The sequence below is a fragment of the Talpa occidentalis genome, unplaced genomic scaffold (assembly GCF_014898055.3).
Source record: "Talpa occidentalis isolate TD23 unplaced genomic scaffold, MPIMG_talOcc4v2.1 talOcc4.6, whole genome shotgun sequence".
Lineage (NCBI taxonomy): Eukaryota > Metazoa > Chordata > Mammalia > Eulipotyphla > Talpidae > Talpa > Talpa occidentalis.
Window position 1 is genome coordinate 54,698,973 of NW_023604972.1, and position 17,589 is coordinate 54,716,561.

Consider the following 17,589-nt stretch of genomic DNA (forward strand, 5'->3'; position numbering starts at 1 on the left):
ACCAAAACATCTTTGGGTAATAGATATCACAAACTGAAAACAGCATTTTGAACAGTAAGTATTATGGTTTCATGTGGATGTACGCCAGAGGAGAAATAGTGGCATGTAAAAGTTAAAATAGTTAAGAAAGACCAGTCTCAGTCAAGGTCTAACTGATTAAAATGATGACAACCTACTAGATTTGTTCATTCCCTTAATATATGCTAGGGACATGCAAGCTCTATAATAGGCAGGCTTTTCATCCATGCATGATTATTCCCTCTCCTAGTGTTGTCCCCAGAACATGGTAAGCACTCAAGTGTTGGTCATGGAATCCTCTATGCTAGCATGGAGTATTACCACATGCAGAGAATGTTCCAAAGGTCCTGCATGCATTAATTCACCTAATTCTCAGAACCATGCTATGAGATGAACAGTAATTAGTCCGATTTTTATAGACACAATGTAGTAAAGAGACTTGCCCAAGGTCACACAGCTGGGAAGAGTAAAACTTAGGGTTCAGAATTAGCAAACTACTGAAAACGTCAAAGAGTAAGTCTGATTCAAGGGCCACTGGTGTTTCTTCTAACTCATTATTTGGGATTCCAGATAATGGCATCACCAGTGATAATGAGGCAATCAAAATATGAGGCAAAGCTTTCACAAAATCCCTTCCATATGCAACATACTGATCTTCTGAAACTTAGAAAGTGCACAGCAACCTCAGAATTCATAATATTGGGGCTAAATCCCAGGAGTTTCTGAATGGATGAGATTGGAGTGAGGACCTTGGGTCTGTATTTTAAGTACAAGTGATACCACTAGTTGTTTGATGTTTTTAAAACACGACACTAGAGTTCTCCAGCAGAGTCTTTGGTTCAGGTTCTGTGCTTTCTTTTCAGGTCTGGCTCTCCACTGGTGTGTGTCTATTAAGAATTTTTTGAGGATGCAGGCTGCTACTGCTACAGAGGACATGGGCATCTTTAGAAGTTCCTCTGGCAACTGGTATCACAAACTTGACCCAAAACAGTTATTCCTAATTTATTTGTCTGTCTATCTTGAGGGCATGGGCTGTGTGTCATCCTTTGCTCCACATATCCAGCTCTTAATTTAGTGAATCTTCTGAATGAATTGATATTTAGCATGAGCCAGGGCCTGTGCTTCAGACCCACCAGCCCTTCTTCCTTTGAGAAACCCACAGTAAAGTGAAGGACAGGGATCCCTAAGACACTGAAGGATTAGGTCACTGGTAGCCACTCATCTAAATACAAGCAACAATGCCGAGAGCAAAGTGAACTAACAAAGGGTGCTGCTCAGGTGGATGTGCAGGATGGGAGACCAGGCTAGAAAACTAGATTAGGAGTTTTTATGGCTGGATTGTGTTCCCCTCGGAGTTTAGTCCTAACCCGCAGTACCTCAGACTGTGACTGTATTTAGAAATAGGGGCTTTCCGGGTGTAATTCGGTTAAAAAGATGCCATCAGTGCAAGCAGTAATCCCATAGGACTGGTGTCCTTACAAAAGGAGGGACTAAATCATTGGCAACTCGAATGAGAGACAGAAGTCCTATCAGAGACATCTGCGGAGAAGAAGTAAAAAGGTTTGAGAAGGCGAGGTAGAGAAGAGTATGGTAAAGAAGTGCAGCTTGTGGAGTTAGGAGGACAGGGAAGCTGCAAATCTTGATGGGGGGTTGGTCTACAGGAGGTGCAGGGACTTAAAAGGCATGGGGGAAAGATAAAGAATTTAATTTGGATAGGTTTCCTTTGAGACCATTGCAGTTAGATGTCTTCCAAGGAGTGGGAATAAAGGTGAGAGATGTGGAGACTGACGTAGAACTCTACTACTCTTGAAGCCAGAGCTGGCCCTGGCAGGGACATGGAGAGGAGGGCACGTGCTCATGCAGGGAGTGCCCGCGGTCTAAGAGTTCCCGGGCCAAATCTTTGGGGTCGCCACAATGTTTGAGAAGAAGAGCCAACCAAACACTGAGGACACCATCCCAAAAGAGCAGAATCAGGGAAAGGAGTGTTGTCAAAGGCCAAGCTGCGTTAGTAGTTTGTTAGTGGTTTTTCAAATATAAGAAAGATTTCTTTGCTCCTGCTAGCGGCCAGCTCGGGCTGGATTTCGCTACTTCACATCATCCCACAAAAGAGTTTCTAGCTGACTGTGTCGATCTTTCTCCCTCTCCGGCACTTGGATAAACCGAGGCAGAAGCAGCGGCGCTCCACACAGCCCCCAGCCGCGCGGTTACCGCAGGGTCGCACGCGGGGACTCCTCCGGGAGCCCTTTCTCCGCGGGCCGACGGGCGGGTCAGCGACTCCCCGCCTGTCCCGGCCCTTCCACCCGAATGGAATGTGGGCGCCCGCGCCCGGGCTCCGGCTCGGCTTGGAACGCCGGCCCGGGCGCCGCGTACGAGCGCGCCGGCCGCGGGGCGACTTCCTCGCGCCTCCCCCGGCTGCGCGCCCCGAGCGCTGGGCGCGGCGCGGCGAGGGGGAGGCGGGCTGAGGGGGCGGGCGAGGGACGCGGGGCTGCGGGGAGGTCGGGGGCGGGGAGCAGGAGGCGGCGGGCCCCGGGAAGAAAAGAACATGGCTCCTGCGGCGGGCAGCGCCGAGCGCGGCGCGGGGCGAGGGCGCGCCGGGCGCCAGTGACCGCGATGGTCCACTCGAGCCGGGTGCAGCCGCAGCAGCCCGGGGACGCGACGCGGCTGCCGGCGCCCCGAGCGGCGGGCCCCGGCCGGCTGATGGCGGGCGGCGCGGCGCTGGGCGCCGGCGTCGCCGCCCCGGGCGGCCTCCGCGAGCCGAGGGGCCTGGAGATCGAGATGGAGCGAATCCGGCAGGCGGCCGCGCGGGACCCTCCGGCCGGAGCCTCGGCCTCCCCCTCGCCCCCGCTCTCGTCGTGCTCGCGGCAGGCGTGGAGCCGGGACAACCCCGGCTTCGAGGCCGAGGAGGAGGAGGATGAAGAGGAGGTGGAGGGCGAAGAAGGGGGGATGGTGGTGGAGATGGACGTGGAGTGGCGCCCTGGCAGCCGGAGGTCGGCCGCCTCCTCGGCCGTGAGCTCCGCGGGCGCCCGGAGCCGGGGTCTGGGGGGCTACCCCGGCACGGGCCACCCGAGCGGGAGGCGGCGCCGGCGCGAGGACCAGGGCCACGCGAGCCCCAGCCCGGCGGGCGGCGGGGACCCGCTGCATCGCCACCTCTCCCTGGACGGGCAGCCGCCCCGGGTGGCCTGGGCGGAGAGGCTGGTTCGCGGGCTGCGAGGTAAGAGCGCGCGTCGCCCCGGCTGCGGCTCAAACGCAGACGGGCGGGCACCCCCCGGAGCCCTCGCCCCCAGCGGGCTGCTTTCCGGGGTCCGCCTCGCATCTGCCTGCGCGTCCCGCCTCCCCTGCAGGAGTGTTCCCCGCTCTGCTAATTCGGCTCTAGTTCCGGTACTCACTACGCCCTGGTGGGTGCAAATTAGTTTTAGACCTTCTGAAAGAAGGTACGGCCCCCAGTGCTTTTACTTCTGGAAATAACTGAAAGCCGTGTTAGCGCAAAAGGGGAACATCTGGATTTTTTTTTTTTCCCTGTAAGGGGGGGGTGGGAGAATGTTTTCATATAGCTAATGTTGGTTGTAACTGCCTATTTGATAATTTCACTGAATCAAAACGGGAATTCAGTTCTAGTTCCCTTGTCAAAGGGAACAGTACGGGGCATCCCAGTTTGGGGAGGAGTATCATTGGGTTGTCATTGATGTTTTGGTGTGTGTGGTTGTTTGGGGAAGGCAGATGTTGAGAATGCACGAGTAGAATAAAATCATATCTTTGGAAATAGTTACTTGGCCGTTTCTAATTAGAGGCATTTTTCTGAAATACTTGTAAGGAAAAAGAACATTGTTTTTAAAAATTAGAAGTATGTTTTTAAGTAACTAAATGAATGTTTTTTGAAATTTCAACAACACAGTGAAGTCACCGAATGTGTCAGAGTTCAGTGCACCTAACTCTCCAAATGGCAGGAAAGGAATTTTCCAATTTGCCACTGTTTCTTAAGAGGATACGAATTTCCCAAGAGCAGATGGGTTCCTATTTTTGTAAAGTTTGGTCAACAGCATCCTTTGAAAAGTGTTGCATTGCTCTTAGCATCCTAATTAGTTTAATCTCACATTTAACAGTTTCCATTCTCAGTTCTGAAAGTTTCCCTTCCTTTCTCTTTTCTGACAGGTTTGAAAATCTTGCACACAAAACCCAGGTGTGTTTAGTCTTTGCATAAGACTTAGGCCTATACTCAAATCCCAGTCCTATCACACATTGGCCATATGACCTTCAGCAATTTAATCTCTTTGATTCCCAATTTTTGCACTTATATTTTAAAAGAGGTAATAATGATAACTAGTCCTTGACTGGGGAAAATTAAATAAGATATGTAAGATGTACAACAAGTCTGCTTGATGTGAGGGCTTCATAAATATAAATTAAGTCGATTATTTAAAAAGTATCCATTTTGGTATTCTTAGGTAAGGAGTTTCTATAGTTAATTTAATTCAGGGCATGGTAAGGTACAAAGAATGACCTATGTAAGTAGATTAGTAAAACAGTAATACTTTGCACACTCAGAAATTAATTAAAGCAGATTATTCATTATTTTACATTGTTTCAAATGTGTTTTTAAAAATATTCACTGAAGTGAGAGAGAAGTTGCTTATAAGTTAATAATGGTAAGTCACGTGACCCTTTCAACTCAGTATAAGCTTTTTATAGCACTTAACCTTTGAATAAACTCTGAATTATAATGAACTATTCATTTTAATATGTGAGTATATGCAAGTTTATGTCTTTGAAAGAAAATTTGCAGGGAATAATTTTAACAGGAGAGCAGACTCAGGAAAATCTTTATTATGGAAAATTTCAGAATAAATTTCAATTAATTTCAGTTATATTTTTATGAAGAAATATAATTGATATGTGACACTTATTAAATACTTAGCACCAACTATTAATGTAGCACTCTGCTAGGTACTACAAAAGGAAATAAATAACACATCATTCTCCTATGGACAGAACTCCAGAAAAACAAAATAAAAGCTATACATGAGTTTTGATTACTTTTCTCTCCTGGGATAACAATGACAAAAATTTTATATGTATTATATTTGTGGAGACCTGGGATTAGGACAGAAAGAAACTTGCAATTTCTAAAGACAGGCAAGGTGAATGAAGTTTGGAGTAGTCAAGAACTTCCCTGGAGGTGTCCCACTTTGGTCACTTTATAGTCACTCAAATTTCCTCCGTTCCTTTATGAAATGGAAGAGTTGAACCTAATCCCCAAAGCTTCCATGGCTCTATGCTGTTGTTTAATGACATGAATGCAAGATGAATAACAAATGATCATTTTTTTTTTTGCTCCTTGGCCAGTAGGTAGGTCTCTCTTCTTAGCAGAAGTAAGACATAAAGGGCCGCCCGCTGCTCCCCTCAGCAGTGTACTTCCTTCCTTCTGCCTGCTCTGCTCCCCGCTCTGGCTCTGGTGAATTCTCTCACCCTCCCGCACTTCTGACTGTACCCAGTGCATGTATAAATAAAAATAAATAAATAAACAAACAAATAAATAAATAAATCTTAAAAAAAAAAAAGAAAGACATAAAAAAGAAATATTGGAGATCTGGTTGTGGAAAGCACTGTGTATAATCATGGAGTTAAGAATTTGCCCTCTTGCTCCCCCAAAAAGAATTTATCCCTAACTATGAGTAAACAGTTGAAAGTATTTGAGCAACAGCAGAAGATGCTGAAAGAAATGATGAGGCAGGCAATGTCAGCACACAGGAGAGCTTGCAGGGGAGACAAGGAGGCAGGAGGACCAGGGAGGAGGCAGACAGTGAAGAGGTAATGAAGGCCTGGACCAAAGGAAGCAAAGGAGGCTAAAAGATGTAAAGACTGCCCCAAACTTAGAGGTTACAGCAACACTCCTATTTACTTTTTTTTTTTATAGCAAATCTTTGTAATGCAAAGATAAAATCTGACCCTTTAAATGAGTCATCATATTTTCTAAATTTTCAAAAGTTAAATGTGTTTATGGATATATCAGCTTGAAGTCATTTTGTGTTTGTTATTTTAGACAGGTGCGCTTTTTTTTCCCCTGTAAAAATCATAAAATACTGAATATATTGATGAGGTTGAACAAAACTGCTATAAAAAATTAAACTCCTTCCTTCCCATTCACTCTGTAGTACCATCACTGTGTGTTTCTAGAACATTTTCATCATACCAAATAGAAACTCCTTCTACTAAACAGTAACTCCCATTGTTCCTTCCCCCTTCCCTGGTCACCTGCATTCTACTTTCTGAATTTCTGGGGACTTTTTATTAGTGGAATCATGTGTATTTGTCCTTTCATGTCTGGCTTATTTCACTTAGTATAATGTTTTCAAGGTTTATCCATGTGGTGGCATGCATCTGACCCTCATTTCTTTCAATAACTAAGTGACATTCCATTGTATGTATTATTCATCAGCTCATCTGCTCATGAACACTTGGCTTGTTTCCACCTTTGACTATTGTAACTTTCCCTCACTCAATTACATCAAATTACACTATAATTTGAACCAGTGAGATTTTGTATTTTCACTGTTGTGGGTATTTTTTTGATAAGTGATTGGTGTTCTGGTTTGTGATAAGAACATGCTAATAACAGATATTGTGCAGTCAACAAACGTTTATTCAGAGTCTTCTTTGTGGTCAGTCCTAGGGACGCAGAGATAGATAATACAGCGTTCTGGCTCTCAAGGAACTCAGTTTAGTAGGGTAAACGGAAGTGTTAGTAAATAATTCAATGCTAGGTCCAAAGTATGGGAAGAATGGAACAAAGGAAGGTAAAAGTCCTACCTGGAGAGGCCAGTGGCAGTGAAACCTGAGTAAAATTTTGATGGAGGAGGAGGGAATTTGAGGAAGGAAAACAGCAGAGGAGTAAGCAAACCTGTAACCTATTGGTACTTCGTACTGTAGACAAAGCCTGTGGGGTCCGCAGTGGGGGGGCTGATATGATCACAGATCAATCTGAGGAGGAATTTAGAGAATGGGTGAAGAGGGTTAATCTGGTTTCTGGGAGACTGAGTCAGGAGAGGGCTAACCGAAGAGGGAGCAGTGACAGGGCTGCCAGCAAGGCCTGAGAGCTGCAGTAGCAGGGAGATAAAGTGGCAAACATGTGGACATGCTGTTCTGGGATGAAACCCCAATGGCTTGATACCATCAACCCAAAGAGGGGAATGGGTTTTAGAGAAAGAAAGAAAAAGAAAAAATCTGACCTGGGGGCATGTGGATGTGAACTGCATGTGGAGTGTGCAAGTGGGCTGGCTGTTAGCTGGCATTTGCTTGTCTACACCTCAGGAGAGGGCTGACTGTGCATTCGAGATTCAGGAGTCAATACCATATCAGGTGGTGACCATATTCTGCAGAAGGTGAACCAGTAGTTGTAAAAAGTCACTTCCCTTTCTAAAGGTGTCCCTACAATTCAAATAAATATTAGGAAAGATTGTATTCATCTTCTTAAAAGGCCCACCTATGTCTGAGCAAAAAACCAGGTTCTTTCATGACAGAAATGCACAGAGAAATGGGTCAGGCTGTTCCCAGCCAACTGAAAGTCCACGTGGATTTGGGTCTTTACTTCATTCTGAAACCTGGACCAACTAGGTATAAAGACCAAAATCCATATGGACTTTCAGATGTGGAACATTTTACAGACTTGAACTTGTTTCTGAAGCTGTAGATAGGACCTTCCAGCCACTCTGAAGTGCTTTAATGTAACATTGCTAATACTCAGAGCTGCCCCACAAAGAAGTACTGGTATCCCATTTTCAGGTGAGGGAATAGAGCCTTGTGACATTAGGTGAGACGTCAGAGCCTGTATACCTACCAAGATAGATCTTTTGTTCCAAACACCACATGGCACCATGTCACCATCAGTAAGTCACAGGAATGGGGTGTATCTGATAGGACAGGGTTAGGGTGAGGCCCAAGATCCACCTAACCTTTTTACCATGGAACTAAAATTTTTATAGGTGAAATGATATAATATTTCACAGCTGAGATTTGTTTCAAAATAATTGGGAAGGAAGGGGGGTATAGGTTTAGATGAACTGAGGCTGACAGAGAGTTGATAATTATAGAAGCCGAGTGATAGGTACATAGGAAACCATTATACCATTCTCTGTGATTTTTAAAATATTTTCCAAAGTAAAAGCATGGTGGCAGAATAGCTTATTTTATTATAAACCTATTATAAAAACATTTTGAATCATTTGTCATAAAATAGTTGGGTTTCTTCAAAGTCAGTTATTTTTGTTTGTGTTTTGCTGTTGTGTTCGCCATCTCAGGGTCTCCTGTATCACATTAATAAGTAACACTGTGCAGACAAATACTCTGACGATGCATTTGATTTTGTCTATGGCATTGACTAAGCACCCTCTTAAACACAAAGGAAGTTGGATAATTGTTGGGTGTTCCCCTCAGACCACATTCTCCCAAAATTCTCCCAAACAGCGAGAGAGACCTTAGTATTGAACATGCACAGATTTCTAGAAAGGTGCTCCTTGCACGATGGGGACAACTGTGGCAAAGACAAAAGTTGATTTTAAAGAATGCTGCCACTCTGGGACATTCTTGTGAGCTCAGTCCTGAACTATTCTTGCACTGTCAGCTCTGCTGAACATGGGGAGAATGTTCTATTTATGGAGGAAGCTATTTCTTACAGTCAGAATGTAAAGAAGTCCCAGTATCCTAAAACCTTATCTATATAGCCAGTGGGAAAATTCGATGAAATTTTTAAAGGGATAAATATTTGAAGAGATAGAATAATTTAGAAAACAATTGAATAAAGGCATAGTATGCAAACATATAAATAAGAACTTGTTTCTTTCCATTTGAACTGTTTCATTCAGGGGCTAGAATTAAATTGCCGTAGTCCATGGCAAGCTGGGCCTGCATAAAATCTGATAGGAGTTTGTTTTTTCTACATATAGGTCAAGTACTGTCCTTTGTAAATATTGGGAACCGTGACTATTCCTGAGAGCGTAATTGTTTATAAACCATGGCAAAGAGAGAAATCACTGACCACATGAGGCAAGGCAGCAATCTTTCCAGATGGTAAAGACTAGCAATCTCTACTTATGTGTATATTTTAGGCCTGGCCTCCAAAAGTAATATGTGCAAAGAAATGGTGCGGTTGTGTCCAAAGCTACTGAGCCTAATATTTGGCTGCCTCTGTGTTATTCCGAGTTGTAATTTTCCATGTCATCTAAATTTGTAATAATTCTTTAATATGATAGAGTTTCAGCGAACAAACATTCTGCCTGCTGCATTTCTTCTGCGTGAGTAATTCCCTGACAACTACCAGATCTTGGCAGAAGCAAACCTAGTCATAAGTTATGCTCCACTTTCAGTGTGGTGAAGCCCATGATGCGTAACACAGTGTCTTTGAATTCAGATGCTGATTTTCCTAAAAGAAATTTGGGAGAAAAAGAAAAGGAAATGAAGTCCCCAATTCAGGCATACAACTAATGTGTTATCATCAGGCTTTGAAAATACATATACCATTTTTTCCTTTTTCTCTGCGTGACTTGATTATGGCTTAGTGGCTGTTTGAGTTCCAGTGATGAAAAGAGTTAAATCTGTGGCATAAAAGTTAGGCAGCTCATGGGGCAGGCTGGCTGCCACCGATACAGGACCTGACCTACCCCCCAGAAGGATCGAGAAATTGGTCTCCTGGCATGTGTTAAGGTTCTTCCAGGTAACAATGTAATCTTACCTCATTGTTCATAATGGGGGTTTGGACCGCCACCATGTCTGTCTACTGGCAACTCCAAAAGGGCAGGAGCTCTTCCGAAAGCTTACAGAGGGTTATGTCATCTTCACTGGCCCAGCACTTTTTCCATCTGCTAAAATACAGAACAGGAACATAGTTGCTGATTTTACTCTTTCTCAGGAAGAAGTTAGTTGATTGTTGTTTTAAAGATTATACGCTAATTGACATTTTAAAAACTTGGTAAGCTAAGTTTGTTCACGTAGTCAGTCACATTCTTTTTCTCAACAGACAAGAATGTATAGAGCAGAGACGTTTATGCCAATGTCTTAGAAGGTTGGTAGATGTTTCCATATTGAAAAGATGCTCAGACCAGTACTTTTTATCAGGGGTGGCTTTAAAGGTATCCTTTATGATGCAGTCATGTCATGTACTTTGGGCTTAGGAATAGGCTAATTATAGTTGTGTCCTCCATGTGGGAGGAGGTGATATGTCTACAGGATCGCTTAATCTCCTTTAGGCTGTTCTCATTTCCTGTTGTCTCTCAGTTTTCACTTGGTAGATGTTTCTAATGAGATTGGGGATTTAGACAATGGTCAATAATCACCCTGTGTTTTGCACATCTGGGGGTCCATCAGAGCCCACTGTATTCTTTAATAAGAGGAATTCCTGCTAAAACAATTTCTTAATTGCATTCAGAGTGTGCTTTAAAACAATGGGGCAGTCTCCCTCAAAGGTTGTATTATTATGTGTTGTCTCTGCCATTTGTAAGATTTTTTAAATAAAATGACTTCCTTTTTCAATTTTATTTTAAAGGTCTATGGGGAACAAGGCTCATGCAGGAAAGCAGCACTAACCGGGAGAAATACCTTCAAAGTGTTTTGCGGGAACTGGTCACATACCTCCTTTTTCTCATAGTATTGTGCATCTGTAAGTAGACCATTTCCTTCTACTAACAGTGAAGTTTTGAAAAATATTGGACCTGTCAAAGTCATAATTGAAAGGAATTGTATATGTACCAGGAGGATTAATCCAGTTCTCTTTACTCTTCAATTCCAGCTTAGAATTCAGTGAAACTCTCTTCTCTGGTAAATGTTAATTAAAACTCAGCATTATCTAATTAGTAAGTTCACTACCATTTACAATCATTTCCACTGAGATGCATGTGGCAACCTGCCAGATACCAGGAAAGCATGTAGGATTTTTGCATTAGATTTCTTACAAATATAGTGTCACTATTATATCAACTAATGTAAAGATTACATAAGAATTATTTTCAGCAAAAATTATTTCCAAGTTTAACTTTCAGGAAATGCAAATAATGTTACCTACTGTTGGTTTTATGGGTGTATATTTCCCCTTTTTTTGGATTGGAGTATGTTGAGTATATGCCTTTATTCTAAGTCATAATGTCTTCCAAATCTTAAATAATAGCTGACTTTTACTCTACAGGAAATTTATCTCTTCTTCCCTGCATCCTCTGGGAGGGAAGGGAGGTTTTAACTAGAAACAAGTCGTAGGAACGTGGTCGCAGAGTCCTGGAAGTCACAGGCAATAGATTTATTCCTTGGATGAATCCAAGGGTTTTGGATGCTGGAAAGCAAAACCAAGTGGAAATAAGAAAAAAAAAAAGTTGTTTAAGCTAAAAATTCTGTGTGTATGAGCCACATTTATTTTCTTGATTTTTTTTTTCCTTACTGATTTTCCACAATTTTCTGTTACTTGTTTCGGAAGGAATATCTTATGCTTTTTTAAATATGTTAATTAGACAGAAATGCTGAAAAGCTAAAAATGATCTCCTCACTTTGTGAAAAGTCACAAAGCAAAAGAGATATGATATTTTTATCTCTTATTTCCTAAACTGTTAGAGCTTAGAATACCCAAGTATAGTTTGTCCCCTGCATAGAAATAGTGCTTAGACATTAAACTACAGTGTCCTTATACATTAGCAGAATGATTGGAATCATCATTATTTTTGTTGTTTCAAGCACTTCGCATTATTAAATTTATTTATTTATTTTCTTACATCATTGTTAATTTTTATACAGTATTTGATTTCTCCCCTCAGGTGTAGTTCAGGTAGTTCTCCCACTACCACTGCACCTGTGACCCATCACCATGTCCCTGTGCTCTTCCCTCCCCTATTTTGACCCCTCTTGTCCTTCCCCTGTTGTATGCCTCAGAGCTATGGTCAGCTTGCTAGTGTTTGCTTTCCCTATATTCTGCATATAAATGAAGCCATCTGATCTTTATCTTTTTCCTTCTGACTTATTTCACTTAGCATAATCCCTTTCAGCTCCATCCATGTTGACAAAATGGCACAGTTTATCTTTTTTGATTGCTTACTAGTAATCCATTGCATTCATACAGGTTTCTTATGCAACATGTAGGTACCCCATAAGCAAGCCTAGAATTTTGGTGGACCCCAACACTGCCTGACGACAGAATCACCAAGAACTTTTTGTTGTTGTTGTGTTTGTTTCAAAGATTTTTTTTTATTTATTTATGCATACAAGAGCTGGGGCACAGGCCAAAGGTGCGGGAGGTGAGAGGATTCACCAGAGATGGAGTGGGGAGCAGAACAGGCAGACCTACTGAAATACACTATGGACGGGAGCAGCAGGCCAGTCAGGAGAGGTCTGCCAGTGCTATGTGTTAGCTCCCTGGGAGTGGGGGCAGGGAATTGCTTTGGCTGCCAGTAGCTTGATAGTGCTGAGATTTAACCCCTTGCACCACCAGGCAGGCCCAAGAATGTTTTTTTTAATTATAGTTTACCCGGATTTACCAAATCAAGAGACTCCAAGATGTGACCCAGGAAACTGAATATTCAGATGCACTGAGAAATTTGATAACCAGGACAAGCAGTAAACTGAATATGGGAGTTTTAGCAGACCTGCTCTTAGATCATATGACAAATTAGTGTTTTCTTGTTTATTTTGGAATTTTTATGTTTTTGCTCTTTTTCACAGTGATTTTTTTTCTTATATCAGTAGCTACATATTTTATATAGTAGTGTTATTTTCAGAATCTCTGGATAAGAAGGGATCTTAGCAGTCATAAGGTCAAACCTCCAACACATGCTAAAATTTCCCTTGCAGCAGCCTCTCAGATTATCAAAGTCTGCCTTTGACAGAGCAGGAGTTCCAATTTAAGTGATTTACTTGGTCTCTTTATCAAAAACTAAAGCTCTTGGTGCTGGTGCTGGTGGTCAATAAAGAGTCATGTAGCTTTTTTTGATAATGAAAAGAAAAACACCCTAACTGTAAAGGACTGTGTCCCCCAGCTAATATTTGAGCACTTTGTTCTAGAGCATAGTAAAGTCCTTAAATTTCATATCATTAGGGTCTGCTGATTATATTATTATCTCGGATCTAGATTCATTCATCTCATATATTAGCTATTCATATCAACTTCACAATAGCATCAGAAATGGTTTCATCCATGTCCTTATTCCTGGTAAATTAATAAATCAAAAAGGATTGGTCTAGGAAATCAGTCCATTAAGCAAAGCTCTTTGGGTGGAGTTCACTGAATTATAGTATCCTCTAACTTGGACTGTTCATAAAATAGGATAATAAGAAAGACGTTTTCAAATGCCTATCTGAATAACTCCACCATTCTTCTGCTCCATCAGCTGTTGAACACATTAACAAGGCAGTGAGCATAAGCAGCCATGATTTCCTCCTAGTAAAACCTATCGGCTCCCAGAGATTAATCCTTTCCATGTTACTCAAAAATTATCTTTTTAATTATTAGTTTTAAAAGTTTGCTGGAAATATTAATATCAAATAAACAATAGTATCAAATTATTACTTTGTGGGTGAGATAATGTCTTCAGCCCTCTGTCTTGCATATTGGAAACTTCTGCTAGGAAGTAGGTAAGATTCTGAAAGGCATTGTGACAAAATTAGGAAAAGTATAGATATTTTACATCACAGACACCTGGGTTCAAATCCCAGCTCCACCACTTACACCCTAGGTAAGCTTGAGCAAATTATTTAACCTTTAACCTTCTGAGACTTGGTTTCCTCATCTGCGAATACTTACTTTGAAGGACTTTGTAAGGATGCACTTAATAATGCATTCTTAGGAAAAGCTTCTAAGATGCTGTCTGTCATATATTATAAGGGTAAAATATTGTTGACTGTGGCTAAATTATTTCATCAGTGTATTCTAAGGACTGCAGGTCCTAACTGATATTTATATGGAGCCGCTAAGTACACATCAAGAAGTTTATTTTTCATCTAACCATGATTCGCTCTGCCCCCCTATGTTTCTAAACATAGTATATGTAAGTCTGTTGAACCAAGAGAACAAAAATAATGTGGGTTGCGTAATCCCACTTCTCTGTAAATTAGGATTTATTCTTACTTTCAAACCTAAGGTTGCTGTGAATGCACCACCACTATTAAGATAGTAATATTACAGATTACTATTACTATTACTGATAGTAATGGTATTTCTATTACAGATAGTAATGGTATTTCTGTTGTGTTTGTTCATGCTTTGAATTTAAAGAAAGGAATGCATAGCATTATAGAAGAACTTTGAAGAAGATTAAGAAAGGTCTTTGGTGAATCTATGAAAAAATGCACTTGCCTCTTTTTCCCCCTGTTTAAACATGGTAATAGAAACCACAAAGAAAAGTTAATTGAGTCAACATCATAGAAATTTTCTATATATCAAAAAAATAGCTGAAATTGAAAGGCAGAACACAATTATAAGAATACTTAGGAGAAATATCATAAAAGATAAGTATATAAACATATTTGAACCCACAGATCACTGAGAAAAACACTAAAATCTCAGTAAATGTCTTACAGAATAGAATACATATTTCATGAAGTAGAAAATATAATTGATTGATGTGGTATAGTCTTTAACTGTAAGCTCACTACATCCCAGGAAGAAATGAAGAGGGGGATAGAATGAGTATAATACAGTATTATATGTCCTAGGACAGGACATATCTTTGCCTCTGGAAGAAGGAGACTGCCTTATATTCTAAAGTAAGGAAAAAATAGTACAAATCACGTTATACACCATAAGCTTACATAATGTTATATGTCAATTATATCTCAATTTTGTAAAACAGACATGAATACTTTGGTTTATTTATAAAAAGCCCGCACAAGTGATAGCCCAAAAGCAGTTTTCATTATTTGCAAGGGAGTCTATACAGATCCAGTTGTTAATAGTCAGGGAAGTCAGAAATAGTAGGTCATTCCTAACACTGGGGAGAGTTCATTCAGTTCCCAGGGGCAAGCATCTGACAGCTCTGTAGCTTCCTACAACAACAGGTTGTGACCCATGCAAGTAAGGAAAGATTGACTATGGCTGAAAAGAGCTTTGTCCTCTGATGAAGTGGACAGAAACTATAAGGACAAGGAATGCATACTCATGTATAAATACAATTTTGAACAGGCTCTTTACTCCATGTACATAGTTTTCTTTATGTCTTCATGGTAACATCTAATTATTATTCATTATTACTGATCATCCTTTCCTTTTAACACCAAAAGAAATGTTGGATCAATATAGGCATTTGCAAAAAAGACTTGGATTGACAACCATTGTTCCTTAAAAATTTTCATCCAGCTTGTTCCTTACAATTTTTTTTTGAATCTTAACCAAAACTGAATTAAAATAATTGGGTTTTTGTAGACAACTTTAGTTCATCTCTCTTATTTATTCCATGGTCTCACTTCTGCCTCCTGAAGGGCCCCTACCCAGAGCACTAGGAATCTCTTAATTGCTAAATTCATTTTTTTTTCTGTTTCATTGAGAAATAATCCACACTCCAGTGTGTAAGTTAGGGCACACAGCATGGTGGCTTGCTTTACATGTCTTGCAAAATGCTTACCATGACAGGTACAACTAACATCAGCTTCTCGCATGGATACAATAAAAAGAAAAGAAAAAAGGAAAATAAATTCCCCATCTCTTTGCATGTACTTTCTTAACAATATCCCTATATGCCATATAATTGTGTTATCCATAGTCAGCACATCATACATTACATCCCTAGTATTTATTTATCTTATAATTGTAAATTTGTGCCTTTTGCCTACCTTCCTCCAGTACCTCCTTCCCTCTTACTTGTCAGCTTCTGTGGGCTCTTTTTTGCAGCCTTTCTTTTGAATTTCCTGGCATTTAGCATTCTAGAAACTACCTTCTTTGGCTTCTGTGTCTCTCTCTCTTTCCATGTTCCTTATGCTCTATACACTTCTTAGTTTTCTTCTTTCCGAAAATTGTTCCGGAAAACATGATCGGATCTTTGGCTTATTCTTTAGCTCCTTTCCACAGACACACTTCAGCTACTCCTTGTCTACTGGGGACTTCCAAGCTCCTCCAGATCTCTGCCATTAAGAACAAAGCTTCAGACAATTTCTGCCACATCTCCAGTGATGCGTCGCTTAGGCACTTCATCCTTAACAATCCTAAACCCCTCCGAGTTTGCCTCACTCACGTCCTTCATCACCCATACGACTGCCTCGTCCAGCCTGGGGCCATTCTCGTGCTTTTCCGCACCCTCCTACTCCACCAAAGACTTCCTTTCTGGTGCCTCGCAAGTCTCTCTTCTTTCATATTTTAATGTTTTCCTAGTTTAACCTTCATTGTCTCATTCCTGGATTACTCATTTACTCATTCATTTGACTCTTCAGTAATTAATTAAAATCATATTTAGCCCCTGCTCTTAAATGCATTCAGTACAAAAGAAGACAACTGGGGAGAAGTCCCCTAAAAGAAAGACCTCTCTAGGATCTATAGCAAGAGTTGGGGTCAGTCAGCTAAATACAGAGTAAAGGCTCTAAAGCAGAAAAGAGCTCAGAACATTCTGGAAGCTGAGTGAAGACAGTTACTAGAGAAATTGTGATAAGATGAAGATGGAAAGAGTCAGGGGCCAGACCCTGCCGGTCTGGTAGGTTTACAGTGGGAAGCCAGGGTTTTAATTTGGGGAGTGACAAGACATTTTAAATTTTACAAAGATGAATTTGAATGCCACCGGACCACAGACTGGATAGAATCCAATGTCTGGACTCCCAAGCACTGACTCCAGAGTGCTGTCTCTGATGCCAGACTAAACCTGATCACTCTTCCATTTAACCAATTATATTTACCCTACCTTGAAGATAAAGTTTAAATATTTACCTAATAGACTAGCATTTCACTATATGCTCTTGTTTACTTCTTCCTAACTTCCACGCCTTGTGGTCACCTTGGACTTCAACACCTGGTTCTTCAAATCACTTGTGAGTCTTAAAAGATGTTGTCTATGCTGCTCCCTCCCCATCCATGTAATTTCTCTTTGTCCATCAAAGATCAGCTCAAGAACCAGATCTCCAGAGAACCTGTTATTAACCATCCTCTTCCCCAAGCTGAAGTGACAGGACAATGCAAGGAATGTTATGTCACTTGTCACCCAGATTGCCAGCTAGTTTGTGTGTCTGTCTTCATCAGCACAGAGAGGGAGTAGGGGGTGCAACAGGGCATCTCAGGGACTGGACATAGCAGGGCTCACTATATGTTAATAACTTGGCCTGCTTTCTTGCTCTCTAGTCACTAGTACTTCATTAATACACAAAGTTTTACTAACATGACAATTAAAGCAGCTCCAGCCTAATCATTCTTTGATATCTGTATGGTATTTTGCATTTATCTATCACACTTTTAGTTTATAGAGATGCTTCAAACACCTGTTCCTTGACCACCACTACGTCCCTATGAGGACGTGCACGGTAATGCAGGGCTGGTGAAGAAGTCAGGTCTCCTTGTGGGTACTGGCTTCACTTTGTGCCGGGTGAACTGGGACTCTGGGGCAAAGGCCTCTTGGTCTGCTGTCTTTAAGCCTGGTA

The 17,589-nt window shown here is 41.4% G+C and overlaps 1 protein-coding gene across 1 annotated transcript in view; it reads left to right on the forward strand.

Moving 5' to 3' along the window:
• The first annotated feature begins 2,547 nt into the window (after window positions 1–2,547).
• The window catches only part of PKD2 (polycystin 2, transient receptor potential cation channel), a 49,083-nt gene continuing 34,041 nt past the window's right edge, over window positions 2,548–17,589 (forward strand). Inside the window, exons 1-2 of the mRNA XM_037530616.1 lie at window positions 2,548–3,229; window positions 10,550–10,663. Of these exons, the coding sequence (XP_037386513.1) occupies window positions 2,629–3,229; window positions 10,550–10,663 (715 nt within the window). The 5' untranslated portion in view covers window positions 2,548–2,628. The remainder of the gene's footprint in view (window positions 3,230–10,549; window positions 10,664–17,589) is intronic.